Below are 13,827 nucleotides of genomic sequence, written 5' to 3' on the forward strand. Positions count from 1 at the left end.
AGAAGCTATTTTCTATCGAGGTGTGATTCAAATTCTTACGCGATAATAACAATAAGTTACCAGTACAGTGCCACTCGGAAGGGCATAATGATATTAAGGTTTTTCCATGCATTTATTTGTTTTTGGATACACCCATCATCACTATGATAACGGCATTTTAATCATTATTGCACTTGAGCCATTTTCGTTCATTTCCCATTCGGATTCAAGGCTTTGTATATAAATGAGTAACCTAATCGTGCCCGGAAGTTTTGAAGCCAAGATATCAGTAAGATAAATACGTAGAGGCTACTGTGGGTGAAAGTGACCAATAGCTCTGTACACACACACGCACACACACACACACACATATATATATATATATATATATATATATATATATGTATGTATGTATGTATGTATATATATGTATATAATACACATATATATGTGAATATATATATATATATATATATATATATATTATATATTTATGTGATATGTATATATATATATATATATATATATATATATATATATATATATATGTATATTTATTTATATATAAATGTAAATATATATATATATATATATATATATATATATATATATATATATACTGTATATATATAATGGTTGTGTGCATGTGTTTGTGTTGTGTAAGTGTGTATCTTAGTTAAAATGTTATATTGCATCTATTAATTAATGCTTTCGATAGTTTAGGCTGAGTGAGAATTGTCCCATTTATCTTGAGAGGACACCCTGCATTAAAGTAACAAAAGCTGACATAAAATTGTAGTGCGTAATCCCCGTACACTTGTCGTAAATAACAGGTACAATTTATGAATATTACATTAAAAGATTTGTAACAGCTACAGTTCACAATATTGTCAAATTTTTATCTTGATTATTTGTTACGTTATTTGAGAAGTAACCATGTAGATAAAGATCGCATTAATATATTTGCTACATTGCTGTTTTGGTCTTCATATTTGTTTCTGAAAGCTATTACTAATAATTTTCTTGGTCCACAGGCAATGGTGAAATAGGCTTTTTACGCAGACGGATAGCAAACGATGATGGAGAAGCTACAGGGCCCGGTGCACCCCCTCCACCCCAGTTACACCTGCATCCTCCTGTACATCACACAAGCAGTGAATTCCGGAAAGAGTCTGCCACAAGGACGGCTTCATCCCTTCAGCATCTTTCTGCAGATGAACGCGTAGAGTATGCCAAGCAAGGGATACTTCTAGTCGAAAATGAATTGGATCAAGATGGTTCCCCCAAAAAGGGGAAAGTGAAGCAACAGCTAGGAACACCACAAGAACAGCAACTGCAACAAGCTCAAGGCAAACCAGACTGGCAGAAGAAGATAAAGTTGCAAAGATTAGAAATACAAAAGCAGCAGGATCTTTTGCGCGACCATCACATTCGTGAGCAGCAGTTATTACAACAGCGCTTGAATAAGCAACAGGCAGAAGCTGATAAAACCCAGCAGCAAGTGGAAGGAGTAGCCCCAGTCCACCGCCAAAGTTCCAGCGTATCTGTAGTATCAAAAGTATCACAAGTAAGTCAGGCTGGCACTGGAACTGACACATTTAATGGTCCCTCAGCTCCAAGGAAACCTTCGCATGCAGCAAGTAATTCATATTACTATCCTCACATGACTTACGAAAGTCTGAAGAATATAGGAGAAAGGATCCTACGCCATACCGTAAACATGGAATTCGCAGGTGCCACCAAAGATACCGACTTTACACCTGGAGAAGTGGTTAGTCCATCCCAGGTACGGCGGGTAATTATTCTTTCTACCTGGCGTAGTGGCTCTACATTCTTAGGGGATCTTTTGAGATCATACCCTGGGGCATTCTTTAGCTTTGAACCATTGCATCACCTGTTGAAAAATCTTCACCTGCAGGAGGGTCCTCTCGTGGAAGTGGTAACAAATCTCATTCGAAGCATTCTTACCTGTAATTACAGTGACCAGGACGAATATGTCAGCTACATGCGAAATAACACTTTTCTCATAGATCATAATACAAGGTTATGGAATTCTTGTGCCAGGAATCGGGCCCTGTGCTTTGACAAGGACTATATATCCAAAATGTGTAAATACATGCCGGTTAATGTCATGAAAACAGTAAGAATGGGTCTCTCACCTGTGGTAGAACTACTCCAAGACCCCAGCCTAGACCTGAGAGTTATCCATTTGGTAAGGGATCCCCGTGGGTCGTTACATTCTCGTATGCAGCTCTCATGGTGCAAGTCAATGGCTTGCAGTGACCCTGAAACAGTTTGCTCGGACCTTCTGACTGACCTCAAACTTGCAACTTCGGTCAAGGAAAAATTTCCGGACAGGTGAGTAAGCAATTTTCTTTTTATTTAGACAAGGCGATTTTAGAGCCTTTTCATAATACTGAGGTCATAGAAAGTATCCTTTCTCATTTTCATAGTTTTTGTAAGTGTCTTGAAGGTTTTTGGACTTATTTTTAAAATTAACCAAGCTTCTTTTGAATATTAAGGTACATGGATGGATATTTTGGATAGTTTTACAATTTTCTTCCACTAATTTCACATTACTGTGATGTATGCTTAATGGTATTTTAAGCTCCTTAAATGTATTTTCATATATATATATATATATATATATATACGTATATATATATGTATATATATATATATATATATATATATATATATATATATATATATATACGTATATATATATATGTGTGTGTGTGTGTACACATACATATATCTTTACAATGAGTTTACAGACTCATGGGGAAATTCGTTTTATAAGCTAGGCAGAAGGACATATCTTAAAAAGAATTTTCGCATGAGTCTGTGTTCTCGTGGCTAATTGAATTTGGTATTAAAAGGTGTTTTTGACTTATCTGAATATATATATATATATATATATATATATATATATATATATATATATATATATAATTTGTGTATTTGTATACATATCTATTTTCACAATGTACATTTCAGGTACCTCTTCGTACGTTACGAGGATTTGAGCTTGGAGCCAGAAAAGAAAGCACGGGAGATTATGTCCTTCCTCGACTTGACTTACCAAAAGAGCGTTTCAGCCTTCGTAAGAGATCACACATCTTTAGCCAGAAGGTCCAAGAAAAAACCCGGCACATACTCCACTTACAGAGATTCAAAATCGACAACATTTGCTTGGCGAGGAGCTCTTAATTATACGACTGTAGAAGGCATCCAGGAGGTTTGTAAGGATTCCCTGCAGATCCTCAAGCTTCGATACTTTGAGACTGAGGAAGATTATGCGAATATGACCATACCAGTTCTTTTGGATGACTAATAATAATTTCTTATACATATTTATAAGTTACGAGTGATCATCACGTTTACTTTTCAAACAAATGCTATATCACGATATTATCATTGTATTAAAGAATGCAACTAACTATACTATATTTTTTTAAATTATATATTTTTTACAAGTATTACAGGTGCTGGTCATACAGTAGATACTGTACATGCAGGTTAAGGAAGTTAATGAGATACAACGAATGTGGCAACGATAAATAAAGTCATGATATTAAAAAAAAATCTTATTTATATTTTGTGTGATATTCTGAGAAGAGTTTTTCATATATAACAGTCATTCAGAAGTACTATTGTATTAGTATGTTACATAATCCCCTAAGCGCAGAAACTCAAGCTGGGCCATGGGGTATTCTTTAAAGTTATTCAGTTATATAGTCTTTACGAACACTTTTATTATATGTTTCAATATAGTTGCCTGACCTTCTTTGTATCTGATTGTAATAATGCAGCTACAAGACTCGCAGCACTGTCCTGTTCTGAGAATGTAATGTTGTCTTAGATGACAGTATTTTAAAGTTTTTGTGTTTTTAAGCTTCTGAATATAGACTTTAGTCCTCACTCCTTGGACATTGTTATGTGAATGTTTTGCATATATTTTGCATGTGAATATATATCTCATAACAATAATTACTGTTTTGGACTAATTCCAAAGTTCATATTCTCCAGTGATGGAAGAAAATCTTTTGTAATTAGCGTTTATATTATCAACATTGCTTTAAAGAACACTAAATGACAATTTACAGAAGAGAATATTTCTAATAGGTACAGAATTGTTGAATTTTCCTGTCTTTGTTGCTTGAAAGTTTGCGTCCTTTTAAGGAGTTTCCTTTCCCATCAAATGGTAAATGAGCACAGTCGTTTGAAATTCCACGGGAATAATGATCTTTTGTCATTATTGTTTGTTATTAAGCAACTGTTTTTTTTTTACCTTTCATATAAGGTGCTAGGACTAGGACATGTGCCATTACTCCACTCATAATTGTAGCCATGATGAGAGGCTTAACACTTTTTTCCTTCATCTTATTTCCTTCGATTATTTGATTATTTTCAGATCAAGGTAACATGAGTTACTTAACGTACCTTTCTTTACAGTCCAGAATTCATTTGAGATGGAAATGGTGCGGTGGGATCCTTGCTTATAATTTTTATAGATGCTGGAGAGTTTAAGACGGTAGTGTATCTTAGTATTGTATACTGTTGATGACAGACAAGAAACTCCACTTGACAATAAATGTACTAGTGAATTGTGCGTTCATGTAGGAAGGGATTATTGTTATAAATAAAACTTATCCTATGTGTATAGAGGCTACTCAAGTTTCAATTTGTTACGGACTTTGTCATGAATTCACTGATAAAACTGCTCATTTGATTTTAAGGCGATAATTTGGGAATAAAAGGGTGGAAATGAATTGCTAAGTATTTGACAACTGTAGTATGTTGTAAGATATGCCACATCAATTGCTGTTGACAACTGATGAAATCATTACTATAGAAAGTTTCGATTTATCTGTATAGATAAGCTATTTCGTTGAGTATTACACTGTTCTTAAAACAGATGATGATTTATTTGATATTTATCAACTTTTCTGCCTAATTGTTTTTGAAAACTTTTCCCTAAGTACTTTGTCTATTCAAGACTGAACCTCTTTAACGATTGGAAGCAATTCATGTAAAATGTTCTTTTAATTTGCATACCAAGTTTATTAATAATTTACCAGGCATATCAAGATTTTTCAACTAAGTGGAGTATTTTTTTCAGTAAGCTTAAGAAACGTTTGGCATTGATAATACTCTTTGGAGTAGTGTCGTAATTTGTGAGCATCAAAGTAATTTTGAAATAACTTACATTTGTACATTACAAATTTCAGCTTACAGTAAAGAAGTTTTGAATTATAAGCCAAGAACATGGCTTTTTTGACATGTTAGATCCTCACCATGTGTGTTCACATTAGTACAGAAATGAGGTAAACTCTTTCCATAAAATACAAAACGATAATTCAGCATCATGATAGCCTCCTGTTTGCTCAACTCTTGGCCTCAGAGTAATGGATAATCATTTAGTACACACAAGTGACAAAGGTAACGCTGGTCAATGACAAATTTAAGCTTGTCTTGAAAAGTAGCTTTTTTGTAGCAAAGTTTCCAAATAACAAAAAGGGTAATCAAACATTCCAGCTGCTGGAAGGTTAATTCCAGATATTTAAAAAATGGCTAAGTGGGTGCTTGATACATTTTCATTATGGATTTTTTATATCTGTCTAAATAAGTAGACTACAAACTCAAGGAACCGTGATTTTTTGTAATCTACTCAATGATATTATCAATAGCATTGTGCATTCTCGCATACAAGAGGATCTTGGTATTTCATAGCACAGTATAGGCATAGCTTATGTCATACATAATACTTGTCTATTGGCGTTAATTACTGTTTAATTGACTGAATTCCCTGGCTGTTCTTAAGGGGAAATATCTCTTACTAGAATTGGATTTGATATGACAAAATTCTCCAGACGTCATAGCACATAGATATGATAGTACAGTATCTTTATATGTGAAAGTTGAATCTGTATTTCTTGTTCATATATGGAATACAATATTCCTGTTCTCAATTATTTCCATCACAACAGGAATTTGTAGCACAGTATATTGATAGTAATGTAACTTGTTCACTGTGTTGGTTTTGTAAACTTCTCTATACACACGGAAAGAGAAGTCATTCAAGTAGGTGAACTATTTAATAAAATTTGCATACACGTATAGTAAAATACAGTACCTCCACTTGTAATTATTTAAATTCAGATGTCAGATCACGATACTTGTAGCAAAATATGAAACCAATATTATGAGCGAAATGGCAATATTTCCTAGGACAGCTTTAAAGATGTTATACATGCAAGATGTGTTGAACTACTTCTCGAAGTGTCTGATCGATACAGTACTGTTTAGTTCTAAGTTTATATTTTTATATGAAGCACCTCAAGTTCAGCTATGTGTCTCCGGAATGCATGAGAAAAAATTGAATCATTGGAGAAATTGGATGTTCCTAATAATACGGTACATTAAACTCACTTGTCAAAAGCAATGGTGGTTATTGTACTTATTTTATGCTAAACACTAGCAGATAGTTTTTATTTCATCGTTATCTATACTTAAATGAAAAATATCGACACTCAATAATGTAGAATGCTTGATAGAAAAAAATTCTATCACAAGTAGAGAAGTGTTTCGACTTGTAAAAAAATTGACAAATTGAATATGATTATGTCCTATTATTAATAACTTGTCACTTAAGAGCTGTAGCACAGTACACATATTCTGATTTGTATTGTGTAAATGCTTTAAATATATCAAACTGACAAGAAGACTAGTCAAGAATAGTAAGTATTGAAAAAACACGTTGCAATGTTTATTTGTTTTAGGGTTTTAGAATTTAAGGCATCAGTGTAATACACTGTACCATATCCTCATTTTTTGGGGAAACTTGAATCTGATAACCTTGTGACAAGGAAGTTTAAACTTAGGCATCATGTCTAACAATGTGCAATACTTCCCTGAACCATACACATAGTTGATAACATTACATCTATTGTAGCTTAAGTACTGTAACTACAGTACACCATTTATTCCCTAAGCAACAAACCTTCATATCGTTTATATCCATTATACTTAATTTAATCAAAAGATTGAAAAAACGACAAAATGTAACAAATTACTAAATAAATAACCGCTGATAGTCATAAAAAATTAAATATACTGTACTATGTTAAGAAAAGGCTCTGTGAATTGCATAAACATATTTGAGACATTTGCAATTATTTGTGATTATTGTATTGTACTTGTCAAGTAGACCTACATATTGTGTTTATCAGAAAGTGTTCTGAATGTGGGATTTTTGAGTCTGAGAACATAACAGTTTGTGCATATCTTGCCTGTCAATCTTTGAGGATGTCAGTTTGTATTGAGAAATCAATCACTTTTAAATTACAGTACTGTATCCCTGTAATAGTTTACAAGGCCACTAGACATTCCAGTACTTCTGTTGTGGTAATATTGTGTGCATTTTGTATGCAATTGAAAAAAAATCCAATTATAACCACATTTGTGAAATTTGTTCATAATATATATGTGGTCTTAGATCATGACATCTTGAAAACCATCGTGACGCTTTCTTGAACAGTGACTTCAGTATTTTAGTTATATAGGTTCATGTTTAGTTTATTAATGTTTAGTCTAACATACAATAGGGTCAGGAATCAAACTCATAAATTATGTTATGGAATAAACTTAATGTGTAGTATATGATGAATTGTTATGATTTCAGGAAATATCAGATGAAATGGATATGTCTTCAGCTGTGTAATTTAATTTGAGCAATTGTAACATATTTACTACACATGATTATGAAAACTGTTTTCAGATTTTTTTATTATTTTATCAAAAGTAGATCATTAACCGACTAATGATAATGTCAATTAATAGCCTGATGATCCCATGACAAGATATGAAAATCTCCAGTGTTGATTAAGCTTAGTATTGATTATACATTTCTTATAATTATCTGAAAATTCTATTGTTAGATAGGTTGCTGTTGTCACGTGTGCTATACTACTGTCTGTCCTGTTTATTTTTATTTTTTTTATTTTTTGTTCCTGGATTTGGTATACCATATTGTTTTGCTAGGGGAGATTATACCTTGGCCGAGATAAGTCTCCCTGTCTAATGTATAATATTTTTTCCAATCAAGTCAATTGATTTCCTGTTTGATTTGCTTGACAAATCTTATTCCTAAGATTTATAATAGGTTCAGATAGATAAGGTACAGATATGAAATTCTCTATCACTAATTGCATAACGGGCCTTTGTAAATTACTTTTTGGGAGAGGAAACAATATTTACGTAATTTTACAAAATTTAGCAGCTTTTGTTTGCTCTTATTATTTTGATAGTCGTGAATGAGCTGAATCAGACCACTGAGTGACATACTTAAACAATCATAGGGTTCACTGTAAGCACTGTATTATTTAATGAGAGTTGAAATTTGGAACAAGAGGTTGGATAGTTAGATTGAAGAAAAATTAAGAAAATTGGCGAGAATTATTATGTCATCAATACTATAAAGTAAATACACCTGCATTGCAATACCTTAATGGTTTGATTTCAGTGTATTTACTTGTGAGTTTTCCAACGTGTCTTAGAAGACTGCAAAAAGAACTACAGTATAAGGATACACTTTTAAAAATAATCAAGTTGTAAAGATAACTATTTGATTTTAGAGTTATCTTGCAACCCTCCTTATAGAAATGTTTTTAGTCTGAATTACTCTTGTCCTATTTTTATTGAAGTGATGAAGAATAAAGCAGTACTTGATACATTTTGTGGAATAAGAAGTATGTTCTTTTTCAAAAGCATTTTATTTCAGGCTTAGGAGTCATGATCAAAAGTGAAGTAATTTATAAATGTTTTGCCCAAAACGACACCTTACTTTCAAATGACACTGCACTACTGTACTTTCTTCATACCTTGGAAACAGTATGCAAGTCAGTTTAGGTTTTATTAAGTAAAATATGAAAATATAACCGATTGATACCTACTGTATTACTGCGAACTACTTCTTAGCTTACCTGGAATTTTATGCTCAGCCTTTAGAATTTGTTAAATAGAATTCTACCATATTTTGAAAAAATTCCTTCCATAATTCATTATGGAAATGCAAGGTAAGATTGCTACTTTTCCTTACATATTACTTCCCCTTTCAACAAACATACCATACAAGAACCCAATGTATACAAATTTGTAAACAAGATTTGTGCCATTATTCCATCAGCATATAATTCTCCATTCACTACTGCAATACTATATTAATTATATTGTTTTTGTTAAACCGACTTCTGCCTGTGGATTTTTAGGCAATTTTTTTTATGTTCCTAATGTAATTTTAAGTAATTTATTCACCTTTATAACATCTTCATCTCTGTATTCATTGTTTCACTTTTGTCAGAGAATGTCTTCCAAATCAAGAATCTTGAGATGTTTTGTGATTATCATCTATTGTGAATACGTGTTTGTGTAACAAAATTGCAGAGCATTGTATTTTGAATGTTGTGTTGTACATAAAATTTTTTTTTTCTTTACACCTGTAATGAATAATGCTTTGATTCCCATGTGTTCTAATAACTAAACTGACTTGCAGAAAACTCTAACCTTTATCTCTTGTAAAACTGTTACCCACCTCCATAATATACTATGTCTCCGGTGACTTTTCTTATACAATTTGTAGTGTATTGTATAAGATTAATATCCACTATGTGGATTTATTAAAAATATCTTAATAAAAGATAATATATAAATGCACATATACTCTTCATTTAAATGATTTTGCTTCTTATATTTTTAAAGCTTGCTTCGTATTCCCTTGCACTGAGAATATTGCTTACTATATTACTGGCAATTTCTTTTAGAAGTTTCAGAAGTATAATCTTTTACAGAGGGAATGTTGGCTGCTCGATAACCTTTCCCTAAATTGAGGTAGAATGTTTCCTGATATTAATTTTCGTGAGTATGTTGTTGATTACACCATTTTCACATTCAATAAACATTCCCTTTATGTCTCGGCTCCATTACTTGGAAAGTAAAGGAAAACCAAAGTCATTTCAAGATAGTTTGTGAACTAGTTGGTTACATCTTGTATCGCTTTTCCAATAAGTATCTTTTCATTAGTTTTTTATCATGATGTTCTGTTCCATATTCTCCTCGAATATCTGTCTCATATAGAATAATCATCCTCTGTCACTGATATTCTGTTGTCTAGTTGTTACATGCATATATTAAGGTATCAACCGTAATTATTACTCGATAATTCCTGTAGTTTAATTTAAGTATAATAGGCTATGATGTTTTTTGTCTCTAATATGTCTTGTGTCGGAATATAGATCTATGGTTGTCCTTAAAGTTAATGATGGAAGGTAGCTGATTATTATTAGTTCTAATCCCTGTTAGACAAGTAATTATGTGATGTATTGTCTGTGGTAGTTAGATGAGTTTGATTGATATCTCACCAAATACTGATATTGATAATTGGAATTTCATCACCTCCCTTCAAGAGTATGCTACTATGACCATCATGAAAATGTTTCATGGAACAGTGATGTACTGTACATCATAGTATCCTTTATTTATAGGTTGAGTGTCTATTTTGATTTTGAAAATGATTTCTAATAAAGGTATATAATACCCCAGAAGCTAGTTATTGGTTATAAACAGATGATAAAAAGTTCTTAAATTTATATTCTGCTTTCAATAAATAGTATTTAATATTTGTTTTAAGAACACATATTTAAGAATTCTTTCCTTTTCAAAATGATTAATTCTTGTTATCATTATTCAATTACATGTTTTACTTTAGACTTCTGCAGTGTTGTCAATCATTTTAGATAAAGATTAGAGGAGGTAAAAGTTTCCATTACCTTGTTCTGTTCCAAGTATTGAATGTGCAATACTGTGAATTTATGTTATTATATTTTCATGTGTATACATAGTATATGAGGAACAAAATGTTGCATTGTCCTAAAATTTCAACTCGTGATTATCAAAATTCATGATGCTATCTTAACATATCATATAAGAATCTAGTAGATGTTTATGCAAGTGCCATTTTAATCAAATCTGATACATCACAGGCCATAAAACTTACATTGATTTGTATTTAGCAAATTTGTACCATCTGTTGCATAGATTACCATCATTTGCAGTAATAGTGACATAAAAGGGGTTATAATATGGATCACATATTGTATAAAATGTATTCTATAAATCTTGTTAAAATGAAGACCTCCTTACATCATTCTGATCAAGTGGTGATATTATTTTAATGCTATACCATTTCTTGTGGTGAAAGCTACTATTCTCGTACTGAACCTGTGCATTGTTGGTGCAAAAGTAAATCTGTACATAAATCGTGCACATTATAATAATGTGTATTATTTGTATTTTGTCATAATAAAACCTTTAAATGTTGATTCGGTGTACTTATCCTGCTTGTCTTCCGAAAATTTCTTTAGAATGCAACTCAGTGTTGCTCTAGTCGTGAATGCTTTTAGTCTGCGAAGTCAGGCCTGCCATAGATAATATGATACAGTAAATTGTCGTTTACTCTTTAATTAATATTCAAAGTTCCTGTGCTTCTAGATAATTTAATCATTAAGGGATTATCTCATTAAAAGAATTAGTTTTCACTAGTCGTTTGGAATATGATATTTATGTTATTCGCATATAATGTGAACTAGGCTCCTCATCTGAAGAATATGTACTATTATCGATTGTAAAACTATCCTATATACTGTACATTGAAACTAAGTCTATGATCAGGCTCCATATACATAACTATTATCAGCATGTAGTGTTGATTTGGAAGTGGAAGCAGCCATGTTTTAATGTATATTTATGGGAAAAAATACAAATATACAATACTTTGTAACAAATGGAGGAGGTCATTTAAAACTAAGAATGCGAATAACACTCGAATACTATTTCAAAGATTTCCTTTAATATTTAGGCTGCTTGCTCATTGGCTACATCAGCCAAAAAAAAAAAGAAAAAAAATGTATTTTCATTACATACCTATCCAGTTTAAAGAAAAAAATATTTATGTTCATTATAGTAAAGCCCTTTCCGCGACGAGGCACTTACCCTTAGGCTTGTTGTTGTAGTAGCTATTATTATTATTATTATTATAATTATTATTATTGTCGTTGTTGTTGTTGTTATTGTATTGACACTAACCCTTAGACTACCAATCATTCTCTAGAATTTCTTCCTAGTTCGATTTCAGGTCATCGTGGTCCCAGGTGTGTCACACAAAGGCAGTCTGTGTTCAACTTTCGTTCTAAAAGGACCTGGTCTTCTCTCTCTCTCTCTCTCTCTCTCTCTCTCTCTCTCTCTCTCTCTCTCTCTCTCTCTCTCTAATCAACAACAAAATCTTTGTACAAAGTTTATACGTGTGCTCCATCGTTAACGTAAATATAATTTCGTTGTTGAAACCCAAGTCAAATATTTTTTATGTTGAAAACCAACTTTAACTTTAAGCATGATTTCTAAATAATTGAAGAAAGTGGGGTAATGGAAGAAGTGCTGCTGAATTTTCGAAAGAACGACGTCATAGTGAGAGTCATAGTTACCATTCTCAGCTCACTTGGGTCTTTCTACATGACAAGAAAGCATCGTTCCCTTCAGTTGAAGTTTGTTGACTGAAGTGATTTCAGTCGTGAGGGATTAGTACATGGAATTAGGAAGCTCATTATAGAATATCGGTTGAGAATTGACAAATTAACCCAATGGAGTGGCTCATAACGCTTTTCGTGTAGTGGACAGTGACCGAACTTTAGTAAGCAGTATAGTTTCAAGGAAGTCCTAATTGTTTGATGTTTTATCCTATTACAATGAATATTGCTGTGCAACCTAAGAAATTACAAAAATAAACTGAGGACCAAGGCTGATAAAAGGTGGCCCATATTGTGCAGTCAACAAATCGTGTTAACACGAGAATAGTTACACATGCTTTCAAATTATTGGAACCTAGATATATGTCTACTGTAGACTCTAGTATAGAGCCTTTGTATATGCGGCCTCGAGACTATAAAATTAGCGCGCACTAGAAATCTTAAAAAATGAAGATATCAAGGGTTTCAAGAGGAAACTGAAGACTTTATTGTTCTTCGATAGTGGATTTAACAATAAACTAGCAATATGTGTCGTGAAATGTTGAATGCTTTGGAACGAACAAGACAAAATGACAGTAGAGGGCCTGTAGAGAATAGGGTTTCCTTGCTGTATAGGACTAGAAAAGCAGCCCTTAAAGTAAGTAAAGTAAAGAGCGAAGTGATAGTTTCCATTACCATCTAAATATAAGTCTAGGATCTGAGGTACTCATAGAGTGCGGCCATTTATTCTTAACATTCCATATGGTTATCATCTGTCTCTATTTTATCTCAACCAAGTTAAAAAATCATTATTTGGTTGAATTAGATTTAAACAATCGTTTGAGAGATCGATTTTATCAGCTTAGTTTTCTTTATTTAACAATGCAAACTCCTTTGCTAAACATTCATAAAATACTTTTGTTATAATATTTACATTAAGCTGGCATTGGCTATTAATTATTATTATTATTTGCTAAGCTACACCCTAGTTGGAAAAATAGGATGCTATAAACCTAAGGGCTCCAACAGGGAAAAAAGCTCGGTAAGAAAAGTAAACAAATTACAATGAGAAGAAATGAACAATATAACATTTTAAGAACAGTAACATTAAAATAGATTTCATATATATATATATATATATATATATATATATATATATATATACAGTATATATATATATATATATATATATATATATATATATATATACAGTATATATATATATATATATATATATATATATATATATATATATATATATATATATTATATATATATATATATATAT

General features: G+C 31.9%; 1 protein-coding gene across 7 annotated transcripts in view; it reads left to right on the top strand.

Moving 5' to 3' along the window:
• Window positions 1–11,358, top strand: part of LOC137627181 (carbohydrate sulfotransferase 1-like) — a 332,737-nt gene extending 321,379 nt beyond the window's left edge. For all 7 annotated transcript variants that reach the window (XM_068358288.1, XM_068358293.1, XM_068358267.1 and 4 more), the window contains 2 exons: window positions 1,014–2,337; window positions 2,980–11,358. In XM_068358288.1, coding sequence (XP_068214389.1) covers window positions 1,014–2,337; window positions 2,980–3,316 — 1,661 coding nt within the window. In that variant the 3' untranslated portion in view covers window positions 3,317–11,358. The remainder of the gene's footprint in view (window positions 1–1,013; window positions 2,338–2,979) is intronic.
• Window positions 11,359–13,827: the final 2,469 nt, after the last annotated feature.

This window comes from Palaemon carinicauda, chromosome 2, assembly GCF_036898095.1.
Source record: "Palaemon carinicauda isolate YSFRI2023 chromosome 2, ASM3689809v2, whole genome shotgun sequence".
Classification (NCBI taxonomy): Eukaryota; Metazoa; Arthropoda; class Malacostraca; order Decapoda; family Palaemonidae; genus Palaemon; species Palaemon carinicauda.